Raw genomic sequence first — 25,309 nt, 5'->3', positions numbered from 1 at the left:
TTTCGACATGTTGACACAATCACTACCACAGAAAATAAACTTTTTTCAAATTTTCCTTAAAGAAAATGTGAATGAGGACAAGACCCCTCTAACAGAAATGGGATTACTTGACCAACTAGACTACAATACTACAACAAGACTCACACTAAGTAGTTCAATCACGCGCGAGGGCAAGGCTCCTCTAACTTAAACGGGATCCTTTCCCTCAAATTAAAGACAAATTTTACCACAAAAATAACTCAAACTCAAGTCACACAACAACGATAGCTGTTAAAACAGCTTTTGGGTAGATTAGCCAAAAATTCCTGACAGAAATTTTTTAAGAAATAAGCACTTAGCTCAGCCAAGTCCGAGACCACGTCTTTGCTGTAAAGCGGCAAACGAGATCTGGGGAAGCAGTGGTGGTGCATCCTGGGATGTGGGATAGCTCAGCCAATAAGAGACTTTGTTCTATAGTATAGCGTGCCGAGTCGGAGCCGAGGATCGGCTCCGAACCCATCAGTACAGAATGTAGGCGAGATAGGATCACATTACATCTGTTGATACTTTAACATGTGGAACTGACAGTTTAATGCCCTCATGGTTAAAGTGGCTGAGGTGTACACCTTTTTTCCCCACCTTTCTAAAGCTCTGGAATCTCTCTCTGAAGGTAATGGATTTTTAGCAGTAGAGGCCTTAATTCCCTTGGGACCCTGTGAAATAGTTTCCGGGTGAGCAGCATGACTTTTGTATAGGAATTGGTGTGAATCAGGAACCCGGTAATACCTGTCAGGCTTAACTGGAGCTGGTGGTAAAGAATCTGGTTAAGGCTGGCCTCTGAATACACATCATCTAGTATGTCTAAGACAGGAGGGATAGCCAGAGGCCTGTGCTGAGGAAGCAAGAGGAAATCCCTAAACCTTTTCTTGGAATCTGAGTAATCTTGGCCTTCCCAGTGGAAGTGTTCCGTCAAGGTATGCAAGGTTTCCCCAAAAGAATAGTCCTCGGGGGGGGGGGGGGGAGACAGAGGGAATGGACTCCTCTGCATCAGAATCTACAAAAGGGGAGTATGAATGTTCCAGGTCATCAGAATGTTCTGAAGTAATGGAGGTCTGGTCCGAGGAAGGGTATTCCTCCTCCACTCTGGGCCTTTTGTCCGAGGGGGTTTGAGAACCCCTGATAAGAGTAATCAAATCCTCAGCCATTTTGAGCATCTGTTTTTTAGGCATGGGGCCCTGAGAGGGGACCTGTGGAGCTTGTCTTTTAGTTTGCATGGCTGCTTTAGATTTAGTGTAAGCCTTATTAATGGAAAAAGAAGAAGGCGGCCTGAAGACACCTTGAGAGGTGGCAGGCCTGTCTAAACTCTGAGTTTCCCTGCCAAGAGTGGCGCCGGTATCTGTAATCGGGGTGTGGGCCGAGAAGCCTGCGACCTCGGGCACAGAAGACACCGCTAAGGAAGTGTCATCGGTAGTCAGGGGCTGCGTAGGTGCCTCGCCGAGAACCGGAGCACCTGTAGTCGGCTTAAGCGTGGTGTCAGTAGAAGTCGCGGACCTCGTATGTCGGTCCTTACCTTTGCGTCTTTTACTCAAAACTGGAGTTGAGGTATCCGACGACATAATGTAATTAAATTTTTTGCCAAAATAGTGTTGGGCGAACTCCGCCTGACGCTTAATAGTGCGTTTGTTGAAGCTAGTACAAAAACGACAGGCCGAGACGTCGTCGTCTGGGCCTAAGCAAGGAATGCAGAAGAAATGGAAATCCTTATGCGGTATTTGCTTCCCACATGAAATGCAATTATTAACTTTGTCTGACATCGGTCTGAGGCAAGAAAAGTTTCCCCAACGGGGTACTTAGCTTTCAAGAAGACTTCGGTTGAAAAATATTCGTAATCTCAGGAGCTGGCCGACTGGCACTTGCGAACCGCTTCTGCTTCGGGCACCGCGCGGCAAGAAAGACTGAAGAAAATGGATTCGGCTGGTTCTTTTATACCCCTGCCGCACTGACGTCAGGGAAGAAGCGACATCAGACGCCGGACCTTGACTTTGGAATTCGGCCGACCGAGGACCCGCCTGACGGCAGGATAACCCATCTGTTATGACTGCAGCTGTATGCACGATGAACATCTGGTCAGATTTTCTGAAAGCCTTACTTTTATCCAAGTAGTAACGAAGTTGCCTGTGAATGTCCAAGGAATGCAGGAGTCTCTCACCTTTGTTCTGTGGATTGGGGAAGAAAGTGGGTAGGTGGATGGTTTGATTTAAAGTTACACTGGAAACCACCTTAGGCATGAAGGAAGGATTAGTTCGTAGAGAAACTCTGTCTTGATGGAAAATGAGGAAAGGTTCCACTGCCATAAGTGCCTGTAATTCTGAGACTCTCCTAGCAGAAGTTGTTGCCAGAAGCAGGGCAGTCTTCCAGGATAAGAACTGAAGGTCTGCAGAAAAAGCTGGTTCAAAGGGAGGTAGCGTTAGTTTTTCCAGAACAAAGTTGAGGTCCCATGTTGGTGTAGGGGATCTTCTAGGTGGTCTAGTGTTTTTTGCCCCTGTGAGGAACTGCCTTAGAAGAGGATTGGAAAATAAAGGTGGATTAGTGCCGTAGTGAGCTGAAATAGCTGAAGCATGGATTTTAATAGAGGAGAAGGAAAGTCCTTTATGCAACATCTCAGTTAAATACTGCAGAATGTGAGGCATATGAGGCTGAGTTGTGTCTTGGCCTTTAGCTTGGTTCCAAGCACAAAACCTTTTCCATTTGTCCGAGTAAGCCTTCCTGGTGCTTGGCCTCCTGGCCTCTACAAAAACATCCAGTACTGCTTGTGAAAGAGGGGCTGGTGGGATGTTTAATTAATTTGCCATGCAGCCAGGTTTAAGGTTTTGATCTGGCTGTGTAGAATCTGCTTGTCTTGCTGCGTGAGTGAATGAGGAATTTGAGGCAATATCCATGGTGGGCTGTGAGCCATATTCTTTAACAGCGGGTACCAGTGCTGGCGTGGCCAGTCTGGGGCTATGAGAATCAGTCGAGGTTTCTCCTTTTTGACCTTCAAAAGAATCTTTGTGAGAAGAGGTAATGGAGGAAAGGCATATGATGTCAGGTTTTTCCAACTGAAGGAGAGAGCGTCCACTTTCCAAGCTTGATGGTGGAATGTCCTTGTACAAAATTTTGTCAGCTGGTAGTTTTGAGGACTGGCAAACAGGTCTATATTTGGTAGACCCCATCTTTGAGTTATCATTGTAAATATTTGTGGGTCTAGCTTCCACTCATGGGGATCTTTGATGTTTCTGCTTAGGTCGTCTGCCAATGTGTTTTTCTGTCCTGGCAGGAATTGAGCCTGTAACTGGACTTGGTAGGCCAGAGCTGTGTTCCATAAGATTATTGCTTGCCTGCAAAGAGGGTAGGAATGTGTGCCCCCTTTTTTGTTTATGTACCACATTACTGTGGTGTTGTCCGTCTTTATTGCAAGTTGTCCTGGCTGTAGTAGATCCTTGAAGGCTGTCAGAGCTTTCTGTACAGCTAGCATCGCGCTTTTTGGTTTATGTGCAGTTTTCTTTGTTCTGCAGTCCATAGGCCTTGAATGCATTGCCCTACCATGTGTGCCCCCCAGGCATAGTCTGAAGCATCTGTTGTGATAGTTTGCCTGGGTGGGGGCAAGATGAAAGGCTGACCCTTGTTGAGGTGACATGCCTGTGCCCACCATAGAAATTCCTGTTGAAGGCAGGGAATGAGATATATCACTGTGTCCAAGCTGTGGCTGTGTTGAGACCATACGCTTTTTAGGTACCACTGTAATTTCCTCATATGCAGTTTTGCAAATGGTATTATCGGAATGCAAGATGCCATAAAGCCCAAAGCCTGCAGAATGTTTCTTGCAGTTAATTGGGTCTTTGTTGCCATTGTCTTGAAATATTGAGTCAGTTGTAATTGCTTGTCTGGTGTAAGATAAGCCTTCTGGGCCATTGTGTCCAAGCTGGCACCCAGGAATGTCATTTTCTGTGAGGGTACTAGTTTTGACTTCTTTTCGTTTACTGTGTACCCCAGACAATTTAGTAGATGCTTCACAAAAGCCAGATGTTGTAAGAGAATGTCCTTTCTTTCTGCTTGGATGAGGCAGTAGTCCAGATATGGATATATTTGAATTCCTCTTTGTCTGCAGTATGCAATTACTGGTGCCAGGCATTTTGTGAATACTCTGGGTGCAGCAGATAAGCCAAAGGGCAGTGCAGAGAACTGATAATGGGTTGAACCTGCAATGAAACGGAGGTATCTTCTGCAACTGTCTGATAGGGACATGCAGGTATGCCTCCTTGAGGTCCAATGTAACCAGCCATGCTTCCTTGCCCAACATGGGATGTAGCTGCTGTAGTGTTAGCATCTTGAATTTGGGAACTTGTAAGTGTTTAGAATAGAAAGGTCCAGAATTGGTCTCCAAGCATTTTCTTTCCTGGGTACTAGGAAGAGTCTTGAGTAAAATCCTTGGCCTTGCTCTTGAGTTGGTACCCTTTGAATGGCTCTCATGGCCATGAGAGCTGTAATTTGTTTTTGAGCCTCTGCCCTTTGATTTTGTGGCAGGTTTGGCATTCCTCTTTTTATTGGCAAGGTGTGAAAGTGGAATCTGTATCCTCAAAAATTATGTCTAGGACCCATTTGTCCTTTGTGACCATGTGCCAGTTGTCTGAAAATAGTGCTAGTTTTCCCCCCAAGGGGGCTGACAAAAGAGCTTTGTTTGGCCAGCTGAGGTGCAAGTCATTGAGTTTGCCTTCTGGTAGGTTGAGACCTGTCTTCTCCTCCCTTCTGGGTTGGAGTGCCCCATTGGCGAGGCTTATACTGAGTTTGTGGTTGTCCTCTGCCCCTTGGGCTTCTGTATTTACCCCTCTAAGGCCTGTCAGTGGTTGGAAAGGACCAATTTTTTGTTGGCCAGTTTCTGCTGAAGCGAGGGGGTTGTACTTGTAGAAAATCTTTGACTGTCTGCATTGATTTCGCCTTATCTTCCATTTTCCTTAAAACTTCTTCTGCTTTAACACCAAAAAGAACATCCTGCTGTAAGGGAGCATCTAATAGTTTTGCTTTAACATGATCAGGCAGACTTTGTTCTTTTAACCAGGCATGCCTACGTATAACTGATCCAGTGACAGCTGCTCTGCAGGAGGCCTCTGAAGAATCAAACCCACATTGTAAGGTATGTTTGCCCACCTGCTCGGTAGCGTGCAACAAATCCTGTACTACTTTAATTTCAGATTGTTGAGGTAAGGTGGTTATCTTTTGTTTTAACTGAGAGATCAGAAAACTGCTGATACTTAAGCATATGAAATTGACAGTTTAGTGCTCTCATAGCTAAAGTGGCTGAGGTGTAAACCTTTTTCCCCCATCTGTCTAGTGCTCTTTAATCCCTTTCAGAAGGTACTGGATTTTTAGCCATGGAAGCCTTAGCCCCCTTGGGACCCTGGGAGATAGTCTCTGGGTCAGCTACTGGGCTTTTGTAAAGGAATTTGTGGGAATCAGGTACTCTGTAGTATCTGTCAGGCTTGGCCGGGGCAGGAGGTAGAGAGTCAGGGTTGAAACTGGATTCTAAGTAGACATCATCCACAATGTCCAAAACAGGAGGGATGGCTAGAGGTCTGTGTTGGGGAGTAAAAGAAACTCGCTCAGCCTTTTCTTGGAATCAGAGTAATCCTGACCTTCCCAGTGGAAATGTTCCCTCAGTGTGTAAAGTTTCCCCAAAAGAGTAATCTTCTGGAGGGGAAGCTGAGGGAATAGATTCCTCAGCATCAGAATCTTCATAAGGAGAGAAGGAATAGTCTTGGTCCCCAGAGGAATCCGAAGAAATAGACAGTTGTTCAGAGGAAACAGATTCTTCCTCCTGTCTAGGCCTTTTGTCAGGAGGCGGCTGTGAACCCCTGATAAGAGAAATCAAATCTTCTGCCATTCTGAGCATCTGTTTCTTAGGCATCGGGCCTTGAACAGGTGACTGAAGTGAAGCCTTTTTTGATTTAGAAGGAGTCTTCGACCTGGAAAACGTTTTGACTGTAAGAGTCGGTGTGAAAACACCTTCATAAACCGATGGCGTTTCAGAAGTACCGACGTCCTTGGAAGGTAAATCGTCGGTAGGGCCTGAAGTAAAAGGCTGCGTCGGCCTAGTACATTCCGACAAAATATCTGTAGCAGTCTCGGGTTCCAGAACTGCGGTAGTCATTGGCTGCGTTGGAGCCTCACTGATAACCGGAGACCGGATCAACCCAGGCCTCGGAATCAGGCTTAGGCCTGGGCTGTCGGTCCTTGTCCCTGCGTTTTTTGTGCACGCCGGTAGTCGGTAGCTCCGATGGCATGTTATAGTTACATTTTCTACCAAAAAAGTGTTGTGCGAAATCAAATCGTCTTTTAATAGTACGTTTATTAAATCTAGCACAAAAATGACAAGTGACGTCGTGGTCAGGGCCTAGGCAAGGTATACAATAAGAATGAAAATCCTTATGAGGTATTTGCTTCCCACAAGAAATACAATTGTTAACTTTTTCTGACATCGGTCTGAGGCAAGAAAAGTTTCCCCAATGGGGTACTCAGCTTTATAGAAGACTTTGGTCTGAAATTCGAATTCGAAAATCTCAGGAGTCGGCCGACCGGCACTTGCGAACTGCTTCTGCTTTGGGCACTGCACGGCAAGAAAGACTGAAGAAAATGGCGTCGGTTGCAATGTATGTACCCCTGGCGCTCTGACGTCAGGGATGAGGCGACAGCAACCGACGTTGGACCAAGACTTTGGAAATCCGACCGCCTGACGACAGGATAACCCAAGTGTGATGACTGCAGCAGGGTAACACGATGAACATCTAACAGTTACACTAACAACAATTATCTATGTATATATATATAATACAATATTATAAAAAGAAGAGAAAGGCCTAACACTACCCTAAATAGGGCAGGGAAAAACTCTGTAATGACAGGAAAAAAAGTTTTTTTAAGTGGGATCTAAAGGGGTTACAAGATTAGATTAAACTAATAGCAAAAACTATCTAAACATTTTTAACAATCCTGACTATAAGAAGTAATAAAAGAATTATACGACCTGGAGCTGGTAAAAAACGCAACCTCGTAGTTGAAGCGGCAAACGAGATCTGGGCATCTGACGCCTAGCATTGTAGGATAAGGGGAGGCCTCAAGCTGGTAAATAGCTCTCGAGCTTTAGTAAAAGTCCGAGTCGGAGCCGAGGTTCGGCTCTGAACCCATCCAGCAAGAATGAAGGTGAGATAGACAACTTAACATTATGCATTGCTACTAGAAAGGGACTGGTGGAAATTGCCCATTCCCAAACCCTCATGGCTTCGCAACAAAGGGGGTAGGATCTTGTCCCTCCCTGCTTGTTGATGTACCAGACCACTGACATGTTGCCGGATTGGATTGCAATCGTTCCCAGAGGAAGAGAGGCATGAAGGGCTTGCAACGCTAAAAGGACCGCTCTCATCTGTAGAGCACTGATATGCAAGCTGGTCTCAGTTAGGGATCACGTGCCTTGGACTGCCCCGTCCCGAGCATTGCCCCCCCGAGCTGGGATGCATCTGTGGTCACTGTGGCTTGGGTCAGGGCTGCGAGAAACGGCCGTTCTTTGAGAATATCCGCAGAGTGCATCCACCGCAAAAGGGACATTCTGCAGGCTCTGCTTAACTGTATCGGGTGACTGAGTGGAAGATCCAACAATGACCATTGTACTGCCAGAGTCCACTGTAGAACACGCATGTGCAAACGGGTGCATGGGAGAAGTGTAATCGTGGCCTCCATAGAACCGAGGGCTCGCAACACTGTCTCCACTGGTGGCCGAGATGAGTGAGCAATGGTCAAGACATGCAACCTCAGACTTAGAATTTTGTCTGGGGTTAGGAAGACTTTTGTCTGCAAAATGTCTATCCGTACTCCAATAAACTCTGACTTGGACAGGTTGTAGGCAAGAATTGGCAATGTTGACAGTAATGCCTAGATGATCCGCTAGATGTAGAAAATAGTCCCTGGCTTGGCAAGGTAGATTCTTGGTGGAAGCGGCAAGGAGCCAATTGTCCAGGTAAGGGAAGACCTGAATCACCTGGAGCCTCAGGTGAGCCGCTACTACTGCCAAAACCTTGGTGAATACCCTGGAGGCTGTGGTGAGACAAAGGGTAGAGCTCAAAATTGATAATGTTTGGCTCACAGCCAGAAGGTACCTCCTGGAGCTCCTGTGTATCTTTATGTGGTGGTAAGCTTCCTGGAGGTCTAACGAGCACAGCCAGTCTATCTCTTGCAGGTAAAGCAGGATGGACTGCAACGTGATCATCCGGAATTTTCTTTGGCAATGGACAGGTTCAGTGTTGACAGGTCCAGGATGGGCCTGAGGTCCATCTTTTTTGGGACCAAAAAGAACCTGGAATAGATGCTGAATCCGAACTGGTTGCGGAGGTTAGGTTTGATGGCTCGTTTCTTTAGCAGCTCAATAACCTCTAGTGCCACTGCCTCCCTTTGCTCGGGTAATACGTCCGGGAGGTGTTTGGATGGTACTGGGGGAACCACAAAGGGGATTGTATAGCCTCTGGATATGATTCGTAGCACCCAACCGTCTGATGACATGGACTCCCCATGCCATCAGGTGCAATGACAGGTGACCCCTGACTGCTTCCAGAGCAGAGCAGCTGGGCAACCCCTCAGCATTGCTGCGTGGGTCTGTCCGAGAATGGTTCTTGAGACCCAAAATTCCTCTGACCCCCCCCCCCTCTGCCCCTATGCTGGCGTCTGACTTTACCCCCTCTGCCTCTAGGGGAAGACGAATTCCTGAGCGTCCCAGGAATACTGAGACTTCTGGAACCACATCTTCTTTTGCCCTTGCTGATTCTGGGAAAAGGATCTTTGAGGGTTAGAGAAGCGGATCCTGATGGCAGACTGTGTCTTCCTGTCCTTCTCACTCTGGACCAATGTATCACGTATGGTCTTGCCAAACAGGGAAGAACCGTCGTAAGGGGCAAATGATGCCTTGAAGGGCTCTGAGAATTGACACAATCTAAGCTAGGCATGGCACCTCATGACAATGCCGGACCCAGCAGCCCTAGCCGCTCCCTCCGTAGCATACCAGAGAAGGCGCATGGACGTATTCGATACAGCTGTAAGGGTGGCCATTCTTGTGGAAAAAGTGTTCTTATCCTCCTGCAAAGTGGACCCAGGGGATGACTCAGCGAGTTCCTTGACAAGGTCGCGCTGCAGTTGGACAACATGGGCCAAGTAGTTCAGCTCCCTTACAGAGAAGGTTGTTGATGCATACGTATGCTTCCCTAAACAGTCCATCAACCTGGGCTCTTGGTCAGGGGGATGGACTGAGGAACTTTCTTGAGCCAGTTCCGTCTTGGTGGCCACTACCACCATCATATCTACAGGGGAACCCTTGTTCCATGCACGTCTGTCAGAAGGGGGGGCTTAAGATTTTGTCTGGACGTTTTGGGATAGGTTCCACGGTGTCCAGTTCCTTCCAAGCCCGCAAAGTGATTAAATCCACTAGAGGGTCTGCGGGAGGTGACACCCAGAAGTAGGCCCACGCTAAAGGGCTCCGGGAACACCGACTCATCCAAGGAAGGTTTTGGGGTGGCCAACCTCCACGCTGGTGGAATAGTTCCATGATGTCTCCGAAGGAGACATCCTCGGGAGGTGACCTGGTGGAACCTTCCCTTCCTCTAAATCGGTGTCCTCAGTGAGGGACTCTGGGGAAGAGTCCAAGTGCCTTCTCTTGCATGTATGCTTGCAAAGAATCTCTCCGGAGAGGGCACGCAAGTGGCCTGATGTTCCTCAAGAGAACCCGCCTGGGGCAATTCAGACATTGGCTGCCCCCGAGATAAGATGACGGGAGTCGCACCACAAACAGAGGGAGTCAGGGCGGAATCCAAAAAAATTGTCAGGGGTCTCGATCCGACGGAGCGAACCCTTTCCACTACATCGAATGCCAAGGGAGAGCAGACCGCCTAGGACTCCAGCACAGCGGTTGCTCTTCCCGGGTCCGACAAGTGGATCCGAGCCAGTCCCGAAGGAGGCGGAATGCCAAGGGGATGGCCCGGATCTGACAAAGCTGGAGCAGATAGGAAAACCTCCACCCCCTTGGATCCGATGCCCAGACTACGGCTCCGAGAGGCACTCAGATCCAAACTAGTCGGATCCGATGAGCTCAAGACAACCACCGGCGTTGAGGTAGCAAGTACCATCGGCGCCGACGCCCTGACTCCAAAAATCCTCAGATCCATGTATTCTAAATCGGACGGTCGTATCAGAGAAGGAGAAATTGGTGAAAAGAAGGGAAGCGAGCTACCACCTCTGGTGTGAGAGGGACCTGGGAGGATCCCCATCTGGATCTGCGTCTGAATAAACTGCCTCATCATCTTATCCATGTTGAACTCCGAGAGGCTACGGGTGGTGCGCGATGAGGCCATGGACTCCGACCTAGCCAGCCGGTGTGCTGACACCCTGGAGGAAGACCTCGGCTCCTCCGGCTCCAGAGAGAAACGTGGAGATCAGAACCAAGGGGAGACAGGTCTAGAAGCAACATGAACCTTAGGAGGAGGCCCCGCTAGGGTGGAATGATCCGGGGACCTCTTCCTGTGTTACTCGCCTTGTGATTTGTGTCATGCTTTTTCAAATGACTGGAATCCCCTCCTCAGGCCTAGAAGAGGGGCGGTGAGTCCCAGCCTGAGTGGGAGAGACAGAGCTAGAATTAGTAATGGGAACCGAAGGAGAGGTCACAGCTGTTACCGCAGGAGAAAAAGTGGCCGCCTCAGTGGCAGGGAGGAGGCCCTTTAAAACAAGTTTAGCCCTGTGGTCCCTCAGGGCTCACAGGTTAAAACCCACGCAATCCACAGAAAGGTGGGACACACCCAGGCAGACAATGCACAGAGTGTGGCCATCGGCGGGTGACAACTTATGGCCACACACTGAGCATTTTCTGAAAACCTGTTTAGGCTGATCAGCCATAACACAGTCTAACACTACCTAATAGACTACACACATGGGAAGGGGAGGGATCACTATCTTTTTTTTTTATTTTTAACTCTTCAAAATATGACACACAGCGAAAGGGGGTGGGAGAGGGGAACTACCCTGACTCAACTAACACAAAATGTAAATCCTATCACCAGAAAAAAATGTAAGTACTTACGATATCCGGAGCTCAGAGATCACAATGCTGATCGCAAACGAGTAGTGGTGTATTATGGGTAGGGGGAGGAGCTTGGAGCATATACTCGGGAACTTGCCGGCTCGGATCCGTACCACATCCATAATCCACAGGTTGAAGACCAAATGAAGTCAGCTACTTCAGATATGTCCCTAAGCTTATAACTGCCCACCAAAATGTTATCACAAACATATATGCCTGGCTGATGCTTCTTCTGGAAAACAAAGTACACAACTGAAAACTACTATAAAATGTGCTACCATGAATCCAGTGCAGAAGTAAGGTTTTCCAAGTAAGATGCAGGAACATGTCCTTGAAAAATGCCTGCCTGAGTTAAAGCAAAATGCAGTTAGCAGGTTTACATAATCAGAGCTCAGTGATTATTATCTGATATCAGGAAAAAGACAAATCTGTTAAGTGTTTCTATAGCTTGAGACCTGCTCTTAGATGCTAAGTGCTCTCTAAAAAGACTGGGTATCAGGCTAGGCAGTAAAACCTGACAGTTTTGGACAGCAAATGACATTGGCAGAATAGAAAACAGATTTCTTTCTGCCTGTTTGTACTGGTAACGTGTCCCTGATTTTTCAGACATATCAGAATCTCCTATACAGTCTTTTTGACAATGCTAGCAAAGTGCTTTATTACTTTGAAAGCCAGTACTTTTTTCTTGTAATTAGTAGTACCTGGAACAGATACAGCTCCACACACTTCGATCAAAACTCTATTATGTGTTGTGGACATGGATACCAAGACTTGCCTGGAGCTTCATTCGAAGTTTATTTCTTAACCTGCTCATAATCCTCTACGTTTAGCACAAATGGGCAGTTCCAAGCAAGAATAAGCAAGTAAAGTATAATGCCAAAAATCTAAACGGGAGTAAAGAGTCATGAAAGACTAATCTGAAGATGTGAAATCCAACTAGTAAGGCTAACGGGAAAATGAGTTCATGCAGCCACTCAGTTCTTCACCAACTTCTATAATTGATCACTTTAACAATACAGCAGCCTTGTTAGCACTGCATTTAGGTGTAGCAGTGAAGTAATGATACTTGTATACAAACTACTTTACTACATGTCACAAAGTGAAAACTATTCGTGAGAAAAGTATACAGACTGTTGAAAAAAGTCCCATTTCCAATGCAGTAATACATTTGTGGTTTTGCAGACTGCAAGATTTCCAGTAGTAAAGGCACCCCAATCTTTTGCATTTACCACAAAAAAGGAGAACATATAAAGCACTTCCCTTTATGCCATTAATATTCACAACGACAAATAAGCCAGATAATTACTCTATTGTGCTAAGCAGAAACTGACATGCCAAGCGCATGATGCATCTCAAATGATAATGTACTGAAAGGGAATGTTGTACTGCTGTGTCACAGTGTGATAACCTGCTCTGTGGTAAAATGAAGGAAGTGGAAAACTGCCAGCACTGTTTAACTAAATGAAGAGTGTCTTCTGTGAATGAAGAGGTATTGATAGAGGGAATGGAATGCAAACTATGTGGACTTCAGGAAGTAATTTCACTGCCTCACAGAAGACTGATTAGAAAGCCATGCTGCTTACACAGTGCTCCAAACTATTAAACTGGGCTGAAAAGCAGGTTGTCTAATCTCACGCTAGAAATGGGAAAAAATAAATCATAACGAGGCAATTCATTCAATCCATTTAAATGGATCTGCAAGTGACAAAATGAATGATATTGAGAAATGCACACATTTCTGTAAGTAGCTCAAACTGCTTCAGCATGGAATCAAGGATAGTACCTCTCCCGACCTGCTAGACTTGCCCAATTTTGAGTTCTGTGCCCCATGTCTTGTAGAAACTATGTAGTTCTGAGACACTTTCTGTATGCTGTGCCTCAGATTATGAAACTGCACGGACCCAGGAATAAATAAGTGTTGCTGTAACATTTTCTTCTTTTACCTTGTCTTAATCTCCATTTCTCCACAAACATATATATTCAATCCTGGATTCATTCATAATTTCCATTCTTGACATTCATTCTTTCAGATGTCCAACAGCAGCCAGGCTAATTAGATTTGTCAAAGCCTTCTTACAGTCATAAACACACACACAGAGTTGCAAATCACACTTGAACTCACTGTACTCAGACATAGCAAAGTAGTAGTAGCATTGGAACTAACTGTAATTGTAAGAGCCACAGACCAGGACTGGAGGAAAAGCAACTCATGTGATGCATTTTTAGAGATTGGGATTACTATAAATAATTACATTACAAACAACCTTTGTATTTCCAGTCCTGGTTGGTCGCGCTTAGTATAATTACTACTATAAAAAGTGATGTACTGATTAATTACAACCAGTAACTTAAAAATAAAGTAAAATCGTGGGACCAGAAAGTTATGTTCACTGTCTGGCAACCTATATTATCACGTTACTGTTATTTCCCATATAGATCTGAAAAACCCATGGATAATAGTGCCAAGTTGGGTGTGTTATCATCCTTTAATATGCTAAAAGAACAGCATTCAGATAACTTGGCCAACAACAAGGAACACATTTCAGTCGTTATACTTGTGTCGCACCACATGCACTGATTTTTCCCTGGTTCTGTCCTCTGAATTATACTAAGGCGATCACTTGTTAATATTAAGCTATATTTAAGATAGTAGTTGGCCATTTGTACTTCAAATTTAGACTATGAAGTCCAGAAGGCTGTGATCTGTTTACATTGTAAACTGTTGTAGATCCAAACAGCACTATAACCTTAAAGGCAAACATGAGTCAATGGCTTTAATTTTGACAGTGAAATAATGCATCGTTAACATCAAGCGACATTACAGACTAATGTAGCTATGACTGTCTAGTACCATGCCACTACTTTCTTGAGCTAAATGACAAAATCCCCTCAAACTTTGTCCCAGTTTGACTTTCACATTCTCTTCATATGCGAGTTAGACAGGAAAGTGCATTAGGACTACTTTATCAACCAACACTTTATACTACTATGCCATTCCTAAGGAACGCCCTGTTATCATAAGTTCCAATGTATCCCAGGGAAAAAAAAAGTTTAGTACAGCATATTTTGCTGCAAAATTAGTGTGTGGAAAAGTCCACAATGTACTTTATCCAAACTGATGTCTTTTGAAATTCCAAAGAATATAATTGTGATCACTGGAATAGTGGAAGTGAAAGTGTAAATAGTTTCTTGTTACTTTGATAATGTACTGTAAACACATTTTTAACAAGGGTGATGTTTCTGAATATTTTTGTACAGGCAACCGTAAAGCAAAAAGCATTTGCCATTATACACTGCAAACTTGCTACTAAATGAACATGTCACTACCAAATTCTGAGCATTTATGCATTCAAAATGTAGTTTGTAAAACTGCAGTTGTCATAATCTGCATTGCAAATATTTGTTTACTCAAAACACTTATTGCAAATCTGTACTGTAAATAGTTTGCTTTTTTTAACTAGTGTGAGATCTCTGAATACTGAATATTTTATGTACTAAATTGTTACCCTTATGGGTCCGGGTCATGGCTGAAAAGGGTCCGATGACTAGTCCACCTAATCAGTTATCAAACACAATAAATAAATACATATGAAGTCAGAAGTTGCAATATCTAACACAGCAATCCTGAAGTTAACAAATGTAAAAAGTACAAACCTGGTTAAATAGACCCCATTCCCGAGGGTGCTCGGGGACAAAGACGGAAACAAAAAAAATCTTTAAATGTGCAACAGTGAGTTCCAGCATTTGTGTTGAGAATCTCAGGATCAGAGCTTGCACTTCCGACAGACAGCCAAGTTACTTGCACACAGTAACATGTAGGTTAGGTGCCTGCTCAAAAATCATGTAGCAAAACATAACTTGTTTTTTGTATCTTGTACTAGCTGTTTGTTTCCTCCTTAAAGGAAAACTCAGACTTTTCACACTTGTTTGCAAATTACCTTTATTTTGTCTAAGACATTTAATGCACTATATAGACAAACATAACACTATATTTTGACTACTGGTCTTCTGTGTAGCACTTTTTTATTTTAATTCATTTACTTTGTAGTTTGACTAGCTTAATACCACTATGACTTTGGCTTGATTCCAGGGAAGACGTGCAATGTTTTTTATACCAGTGGTGACAGTCTGTGCAGCACACCCATAAATTCCCCTGCTCTTTGTTTGGAGGTGCTACTTTGTTCCCCTTCAAAGACTAGCTGTACTGAGGAAATGGAAGTCTATAATGGGGGTAAGTGAGGAGAAAGAACAGCGACAAAATAAATAAAAAATGCAAAAACACTGTTGATTTTTTTTAAAAATGATGGATTGCCATTGAGAATAATGTAAATGGATGGTAGAGACTGACTGTCAGTCAGATACAATGGAGAAGTTGCTGGCTAATATTGTGGAATGCTTGGAGCAACAACAAATGTTCAAAGCAGGTAGTAGTTAGAATGCTGCAAAGGTTTTCATGGAAGGCAAAGTAGGGTTAATATTGATGATACTAGATGCCAGCTCAGACAGCAGATAAGAAAGACATTATACTGACTTTGCAAAATATGATTCAGACAATGAACTTGAAAATAAAAAGTACTGTATAAACAGTGAAGATGTCATGTGTCTGTATTAAAATGGAAAGTGATTTAGACAGTCTGACTTAAAGGAAACAAAGAGGTAAAGACTATATAGTGGACAACCGTAAATGCTTAGCTTGTAAAATGGTGTGACCTTTAGCAGACAGTTGTACTAAGTAGTAAGTGATCTGAGTGGGGCACATGCATATTCTCAAAGCAATGGTAAACTGAAGCATTCAATGTGGCTTAAAAAAAGACACCTCAATTCCAGCTGCACAACCAGAGAGAGACTCTGAAAATCACACTATAAAATAAGAGAATTTGAGAATAATAATAAAGCACAAATGGAACAAAGTGTACAAGGCATCAGCTGTAGATCTCGCTTTGTAGTTTTACCCAACCCTCTCAAAAACTGTTCGTATTCTGCATTCCTGGATTCCCTCAACGTTTTTGAATTTACTTTTTGCTCTGGAAGGAAGTACTCCTATCATCCACTTTCATTTTTGGTGAAAAATTACTTCCTTGTAATACTTCCAAGACAATGATTCTGTCCAGTAGCTTGAGATGGCTTTGTACTCCTTGAAATTTTTACTTAAAAGAAAAAAAAAAAAGTTCTACTGCAGAGCCTCCACAGTATGTTTCTCTATAACAAATTGACATTTGCAGTGTGTGTGTGTGTGGGAGGTAGGTCAAGAAACATATTACTTGATATTTGCAGTGTGTGCGTGTGGTTGTGGTGGTGGGTCACACTTTAATAGCAATGCTCACAGGTTTAAAGGTTTATATTAGGCTATCAACCACTAAGATCATTTTCAGCCTAGCCGTGCCCAACCAAGCTTTTTTTGGATGCCTAGGGGTATGTTACCAAGGAGGTAGTTAAGGGTTATCAGTGGGGGGAGAGGGGTATCTTAGCTTGGGATTAGTTAACTTACAGTTGACCTCAGTCCATCAGAGACATGTAGGTCAGACCAGGGGTGAATACAGTGATCAAGGTTTCACTTAAAAAGGGTCAGGGATAAATGCAATTCACACAGATGGAATATGTTCCACAGTGCAGGGATTCCGAGACAAACATCTGTCGCTCCAGCATATTTTATGTTGCAGGCAAAGTACAGGTCCTTGGATCTACTGCCCCTGGTGCTCTTTGTTTTCCAGATGTACAAGAGGTCCATCAGAGCTGGGTCTGAGGATGCCTTATATGCCAGGCAAAGACCACCTCACAGAAACCTATAGGACACTGAGTAAAATGTGAGGGCCTTAAGGTGATCTACACAGGACAGGGTATTCATACCCTGGATTCTCCTGGTGAAAAGCATTTGAGGGCATTTCAACTGTTGCAAATGCTTGGTTAGGTACATGCCAAAGGGAAAAGCTCTACTTGAATCAAGATTATATCACCCCAGATAGAAACTGAACCACAATCCCTGGCTTAGGAGGCCAGTAACCTATCCATTAGGCCCCTGGGGTCTGACAATTCTTTGCATATGAAAACAATTCTTCACCTAAAGGTGACTCTGAATGAGGTATTTCCTTAAATGAAACTATGAATTAAATTAAATGAAGTTCAGACTGAAATAGACTGATGTACTACAGGTACACAGATGGGTCATGCTAAAAGAATTTACCTAGACATGCTGTACACACAAGCCACATGTTGTGTCTTGACTTAAAAACACTGCAATACTCAAAATAAATCCTTAAGCAATTCACTGGTAAACTATTTCTACAGTAACTGTACCTGCAAAAAAGGAACTAAGTTGAATCAGGACTATTTCTGCTAGCCTAAACATTTTTCCTAAAAGAAATCTGTTAAAAAGCATACTACACAAATGTTACACGTTCAGAAAATAAAAAAAGCTGAGGGTTTCTACCCAAAGAAAATGCTGCCAGTGTAAGCTGTATTTGTGGCATAAGCTTAAGTACATTTTTGTACAGCTGAATAACCATTTTTGTTGCATGATGCATCATGAAATGTAAATGGTTTATGAAGTCACAGTATTCAGAAGATTAGTCATAAACTAAGGAAAATTTTATATAAGCACACCTAACAAGGCCCTATCATTTGTATAGTATGTATGCAACTCTGCAATGCTTCACTGGTGATGCATCCTTCTACAGATGGCCCTGCAGCAGGTGCAATCATTTCTGGAATATCTAAGAAGCTGGCACCAGAGCATTTGCATGGCTGTATCACAAAATACAGCACATGCACAGCACTACATCACAAATATGCACACATCACCTTCCTCTTTTTTTTATTAAATCTATAGCAAACTAAACATTATAGGATGCCAGGCTCGATAAACATTATACCCAAAACTTCAGAATAAGGCAAAGTGGGATCTATTCATAATGATAACTGCCACTCCCGTCACAAACGGCTGACTCACTGCATCCAGCTCTACAGTTAACCTGAAAAACAGGTTAAGAAATTTTTCTCATCCCTCCAATTGTCTATGGCCAGTAAACTGCTGTATTAAAAACAAGGTGTGCCTGCAAATATGAGGAGAGGGATGGAAGAAAATATAATTCAACTTCAGAAAACGTCCAATCTATCCCAGTGACTAGACCTTAGGATATCTTGAATGTACTATTAGTTACTTGAATGGCCAATGGACTGGAAAATCTGAAGAACCACCCAGAAGATAGCAAATATTTATACACATATCTGCAAATACATAAACAGTAGTACACAAACACTTATTCTCACCTTGGACCACAAACATTGAGTGTGATTAAAACAGTTACCTTACACACTGTGTTGTTTGTCTTTTTGGCTTTTCCTGGTTAGGGTTCGCCACAGCGGAACTCCGGTCCGCTAATGACTGGCAGTAGATTTTTATGGTGCAGAGTTGTCAGCCCGACACCCAACCTTCAGCGAAGGCATGCCCATTCACGCATGTCTTTCGGAGGCCACTCGACCACGGGGAGGACATGCAGACTCCACACAGAAGGCACTCCAGTCGAGAATCGAACAGGAGAACCTCTTGCTGTGAGGCAACAACACTACCGCTGTACCACCACCTTGCACACTGTGTAAATATTTAAAAACCGTTACAAGTTGAAGATGTCAGAATTTATCTACAGGTTGAAGACATCAACAAACTTAAAATGCTCTAAAGCAGACATACTAAAAACTAAAGTTTACACCCAGAAAATACATGAGAGAGAGTGACATCCTCCACAACACACTTGTCTTCTGACACCAGCCTCTAAGAACAGAAACATACACTTTAACTGTAGAAAAGGAAATGACAAACACTGACCGTACTTCCCATTCACTGCAATATAAAAAGACAATTCACACAGAGCAACCACAGGGAAAAAAAAAAAAGCTCACCTAAACCTAACCCCTGCAAACCACATTTGTTCTTATTAGAACCTTATCGCTGAAGGTTGGGCGTCGGGCTGACAACTTGGACCTTGCCAAAGCCTTCGACACCATCCCCCACTCTGGAATCATAGATAAACTTACTAAGCTGGGCATAAATCCCTACGTCACTCGATGGGTTGCCAACTGGCTTACTGACAGAACCCAGACTGTAAAAGGATCCAGCTCCAGACAAGTGGAGTACCTCAGGGTTCAGTCCTGGGACCACTCTTGTTTGGCATCTATTTCTCCGAAGTACAGGCCAACACTAAGGGACTCTGGCTAACAAAGTTTGCAGATGACTGCAAACTGGGAGCCATTATTGAATCCCCAAAGGATGTGGATTATTCTACAAAAGGGCCTTACAGAAACAGATGCCTGGTGCCAGAGCCATGGGCTCAAGCTTAATGCCAAGAAATGTATAGTTATCCCCTTTGGAAAAAAACATGTACCCATGAACTACCACATAGGTGGCAGGACACTAAACATCGAAAGTGTGATGAGAGACTTAGGACACAAGTGGACAGTGGTCTCACTTTCAATAACCACATCCTCACAACAGTCAGGAAATCCTTCTATGTGGCACACCTCATCACTGAGGGCTTTTCATCCAGAAAAAAAGAGGTCATTGCCCCACTGTACTCATCCCTCATTAGACCCATTATAGAGTATAATGCCCCATTTGGTATGTACCTCACAAGACATCTGCAATAGCTGGAAAGGCCACAGAAATACCTCACTAAATGAATCACAGGCCTAAAGCAGATGCCATATGCCGACCGTCTAAAAAAAACTCCAGCTATACTCTGTGGCATATTGTCTACTCAGAGATGATCTCTACTTAACATACAAGGCCATGTCAAACCCTGAGCTGTTGGACATGCTCCACTTAAAGAAATCCCAATCCCTCAGAGCCACACGCTCCAGGGATCTAAACCTTATCATCACAATGAACAAAACATGCTGGAGGGATAGGTTCCTGACCCAGAGACTCCCCATACTCTGGAACAGACTGCCCATACAGGTCAAGCAGAGCACCTCATTGGCCCTCTTCAAAAGGAACCTTGATGATTAGATGGGAGATAGGAAATTCACCCTGGGGATCAGGTCAGTCGCCCTGCTAGACAGGGGCCCAGAGAAGCAAATATTGTGGGAAGAAATTTCCAGGGAATTGTTATGGCTAGGCTTGCATAGGCCTTAGGGTGAATAGCCTAGTACCAACCTATGAACCTAAACATTTTAAATAATAAAGTAAAACACTAACCAAAACAAGACAATTAGAAAACAGCAAAACAGACAAAAAAAAAAAAACTATATAAAAATGAAACTTTGAAACTAACAAATCCTAACATAGCTCTCACAAATCTACTGAAGCACATGAACAAATGAATTGCCTTTACTGGTATAATGGTTAAGATGCTTACCTTAAAGACGCAAGGTAGAGGATTTAATCCTCACATGGGGTAATTGGCTAGGGTTAAAATGGACCTCAGGGGCAGTTAGCCTAGTACTAACCTATGAACCTATGAACAAAAGTTGTGATTAAAATTTAAAACATAATACGAGTCAAAGCTATTAGAGGCATTCCATTCCTATAAACCTAAGCAAACTAACTGAAGTCCTACGGAGTAGAAATTTGGGCAATTAATTTAGTTCACAGAAGACACTGGAAAGCACGAGTCCAACATAAAAACATACACACAAGGAAGTCAAATAGAATACATGGAAGTCCCGGTTGTATGACCATAAAATACCTTGCACTGTAGCATTAGAGAACTTGTGTTATGACATCTTTTATAGACCTACAACAGTACAAAACATTTCTTGTTCTATACACCAGACTTCTGGCATTCCCTATTTACAGTTATCAAACAGAACTAGCTACATAAGCACACACACGTGCATTGTATTTATGTATATAACAGTACAGCATGATTGCAAGAAATGAAAAGCAACATGATAGTCAATAGCTCTCTTCCCCTAGACTGAAATATGTACAGGGAATACACACAGATACGTAGTTCTTTAATCTGACAGTGCATTGGTAAATAAAAGCAGCTCTGCACTCTGGCTTTATTTTATACTCTCAGTATTTGTCATCTTGAAACCATAAGAAATGCTACTGTTTGTCATGCAACAGGAAGTAAAAATAAAAACTGCAGAGATTTAGAGTACAGAACAACCCTTACCACCACTACCTTCAGTACGAACACACTACATGGAAACAGCAGTCAGGTCATGCTGGTCGTGCTAAAGCACCTCCTAAGTTAAGAATGTGAGACTAATTCAACTGCTGGACAGATTTACAAATGAGGAGACCCATTCTAATAAAAAATGGAAATTCTTGCTGCTGGGGGGAACTGTGTATAAAGAGCCTTGCATCCACACAAGCAGATATTATGAGGAAAACAACAAATTCTCATTTTTCACATTCGGTCTCAATCAACTGTGACAGCAGTATCTTATCCATGCAGTCAAGATGACACAAAGATAATTGTATTTTACGGCTGCTGTCATTTAAAATAAACTGCCACTTTCCACAAAAGTGCACTGCTGTATTTGCAGTACAGCATAGAAAGAGCCCACTGTTTCTGACAACCACCCTTCTTTTTGTCTGAAATAAAAGACATTTCTAAATGCATGAACCCTTGCAGAAGAAATGTCCATATACAACACAGTTCAGTCATTTTTCTTACATCCAATGCACAGAAGACTGACATGATTAACTTAACAGTACACTGGAATAAATACATCTCTGCATCCTCAGCGATCATTAAGGTGCAGTAGATGTGTGGACATAATTTTACATATGCAAATAAACTCAAAACCATTATATTAAACTGCTTTTACAATGAAACAAATGTCTAAACAACAAGAATCATTTGACATTCCAAAACTGGGAACTTGAATATAAAGTAACAAAATAAATGCAATAATTAGTTAGTCATGATAGATATTTTGTTTTTCTTTGTTTTGACTAAATTATTCAAATATATTGAATGGCATCAAGGGGACCACAGCAGAAACAACTGTGTAGATTCTGCTTTGTAGATTCTGCAACACAATGAAACTACATAGCTCTTGAAGCAAAATAAAGCCACAAAGAAATACACTGCAATATTAATTCCCAGGGTCATGTCGTGTCACAATGCCCACAGCATGTGACATGCCTGGCTAACCATGGAAAAGTAATGACACACTGTTTTGTTGCTGAAATTGTTTACCCAATTCACAGGATGTGCCCTCAGTAGTTAGTACATACCATCCTTTTACACGATGCTACCATGTTAAACATTTAAAAACACTCAAAACTAATTGCTTACTGATGTGGAGCTGTGAACTTTTTTAAGCACCCTTCAGACATGTTTCTCATAGGCATGGCCCAAAGTCTAAGGGGGGAGCACACACAGTGATGGTCCCTTGAAATTAAATGGAAAAGGAATTCTTCTTTCTTTACTGTTTTATAAAAGTGAATCAGAAATTCATAGAGACTGGTGCTCAGTTAACATCTTTGCTAATCTGAGCAGCAGCCATTATTCATTCAGCTACTGTTATAAGATGTCATGCATTAAATAATCACTTCGGCCATGGATACTGGTCATACGCATCTTTGAGTTCTTCCTGATTAAGCACAGTGGAGGGCAGGCAGTTATCAACTAAGATCTAAGTGAATTGATTGGCTTACATTATAATTATAAAACTGTTAACACTAAGTAGATTAAAGCACCACATAGAGTGCATAACAATTCTAAAAATTAAACAAATAAAATTCTAAAAATTAAGCCCCATGTTTGCCAAAATCACTGAAAACTTTAAACTCTCAAGATTCAAAGTGATCTCCACTAGCACATACACATTCCAACAACAAACTTTCCTAAATCTCAATTAGAAACGCACTCACATTACACACATTTCTGCAGAGTAATCTCAACTCTGCAATATTTATTTTATTAAAAACACTAACGACACAGCTAATGCTGTGTATAAATGCAGCTAACTTTGCCTTTTTTTCTTTCCTTTTTGTAGTGCAGCAAGCAAAACAGAGCTAGGTCATATACTGTGAAACTTGGAAAGTAAAGTACCTTGTGTACTACCACATACGTTTTATGAAGAACTAGGCTCCTGAAGCTGGCATTTATGAATGCTGTGCAACTACCACATTACATTAAAAAATACTGATCTGATTTTTCACTGAGGAATTTCAAGTGTATTTTCTAAAGAAATGTGAGTAAAACATTTTGTTATTCACTCCCTTACACGGTACAGAGTGAATTAATTCTGATCTTGAGAAAATACTCTCACTGTGAGTAAACAGTACATGCCACTGTCATCCCAGGAATGAATGCTGCTGCATCCAACACTGAGGTGGCTTTGAAATACACCAAGCCAAGGGAGTTTCTTACCAAGTCGCATTGCTACAGAGTCCCTGCCAAGTAAAAAGCAGTGTCCAAAACATGTAGTGGGAACACTGATCTATCTACGTAGAGCATCCATCTGTGTTGATACAAGCAGAATTTATGGAAAGTTTCTCATAAGTGAAGTTCACTTTCTTAACAGCTACAGTGTTTTACAATAGGCAGCCCTTTGCTTGTTATAAGACTGCTGTGGTATCTATCCTCAGTCGTTCAAACAATGAAAGACTTCATCAAGCAAGTGGAAAGTGTCGCTTCCTGTGGTAATGTTACTCATCCATCATTAGGTGTACACATCTGGGCATTGACTTAAAATAGCCGAGAGTCAAACCACATACTTGTTCAAAAAGTAAGAGCAGTACGGTTGTAAAGTAGGCATAAAGTCAATTCAGATTTGTGCAGAAACATTCAAACACTAAGCACACAGAATCACTATTTTACCAAAAGTAAATACTTTGCAATGCACGTCTACACTCAACTAGTCTACAAGCTAACAAATAAAAGGTGTATGAATTTTGTGCTTGCTTGTTTCAGTAGAAGACACCTCTAAAGAGCACACTGACAAGTTCAAGCCATAAAACAAGAACTGCACAATTAGCAAATTACAGACACTGAAACAAGACATATTTAATCACAAAGTAGAATTAGTTTAAAGACAGAATTAGTCACTGTGCTACTTTACGAGTGAACAAGTTACTGTTAGCGGGTTTGACACACAACAGTTACAATACCTGAGGTTTAGTGCATTCCTGCGGGCCAAAATGAAATGAATGCCATAGAGGGGAAAGGAAAAAATGAAAATTATCAGACATGCGGAAATTCACTGCTATACTGTGACACTACTGTTAAAGCAGGTTTAAGTAACTTTACAATGTAAGCAGAAATGTTGCATAAGCCATGCAAATAAAAACCCAAACATTCACCAGCATTCTGTGCAAAGCAGGATTCATGCAGTTTGTATCAAGCATATTCAGTGTCAATGACTGCAGTTCTGTACACTTCTCTTCTAATTGTGGAATGCCACAGGAAAACAGCTGGGCGGAGCCATCCATCCATAAGTATGTATGCCAGCAACACCTACTCTAAACAATTTACTTCATGATCAGCTTTTTACTGTATCAAGTGTCATCTTCAATTTGTTACATTAAGATTTACCATCTACTTCAGTCTTCTTTCAAAATAATCTATCAGCGACACATCTGATTACAGCGCCACTGGCATGTGGAAAACTGTCTTTATAATAATAATAATCAAAAAAAAGTCTTACCTGCAATGAAGCAAAGTGCCACAGTTGTTAAAATAGCTTTTCTTGTGGAAGGGAAAGAATTTAATTATGTTCCATGAAGCAAAAAAAAAAAAAGTCCTGTATTGATGGCAAAATGAGCAAAAGCCTTAACTAAGTCCCATGTGACCACATTTTGAGTAGTAACTCAGACACTCGGTGGCATAAACAAGGAGTGCCCATCATAAGGAAGATGTGTGCCGGGGCACACAGAACAAGTTGATATCCTTAGTAGAGACTAGGGGAAACAACCATGCTTTACCTCCTTGTGAGTATGTGTGTGTGTGTGGTCCTGAAATCATCCTCTTGCAGAAGGGAGGGGTGAAATAGTGCTGGTATCCTCTGTATACTCCATCCATAGGTTACTGCAGGATGGGTGCAGGGGAAGTTAAAAAAAAAAAAAAAATCTCAAACCACCACATCAGCTAACACTCCTCTCTCCAGTGATGACAGGAACAAATAGGCAGACTAGCTGAGGGAGGTCATTATGTCAGCAGGCAACAGGGGTAAAAAGCAGCAGAAATAAAATGATCTGTCCCTTCTTCCTCTATGTGTTACATGATCCGA

General features: G+C 42.7%; 1 protein-coding gene across 11 annotated transcripts in view; it reads right to left on the bottom strand.

Annotated features, from left to right (window-relative positions):
• The window catches only part of RAPGEF2 (Rap guanine nucleotide exchange factor 2), a 2,418,607-nt gene that overhangs the window by 1,050,567 nt on the left and 1,342,731 nt on the right, over positions 1-25,309 (bottom strand). For 10 of the 11 annotated variants that reach the window (XM_044062055.1, XM_044062064.1, XM_044062056.1 and 7 more), the window contains exon 7: positions 24,192-24,209. The exons of the other annotated variant lie outside the window; for it this stretch is intronic. In XM_044062055.1, coding sequence (XP_043917990.1) covers positions 24,192-24,209 — 18 coding nt within the window. The remainder of the gene's footprint in view (positions 1-24,191; positions 24,210-25,309) is intronic. 11 annotated transcript variants of the gene reach the window in all.

The sequence above is a fragment of the Protopterus annectens genome, chromosome 2.part1, assembly GCF_019279795.1.
Source record: "Protopterus annectens isolate FY-2018-M chromosome 2.part1, PAN1.0, whole genome shotgun sequence".
Taxonomy (NCBI): Eukaryota; Metazoa; Chordata; order Ceratodontiformes; family Protopteridae; genus Protopterus; species Protopterus annectens.
Note: the sequence above shows the minus strand (reverse complement) of the source record. Positions and strands in the feature narration are given on the sequence as shown.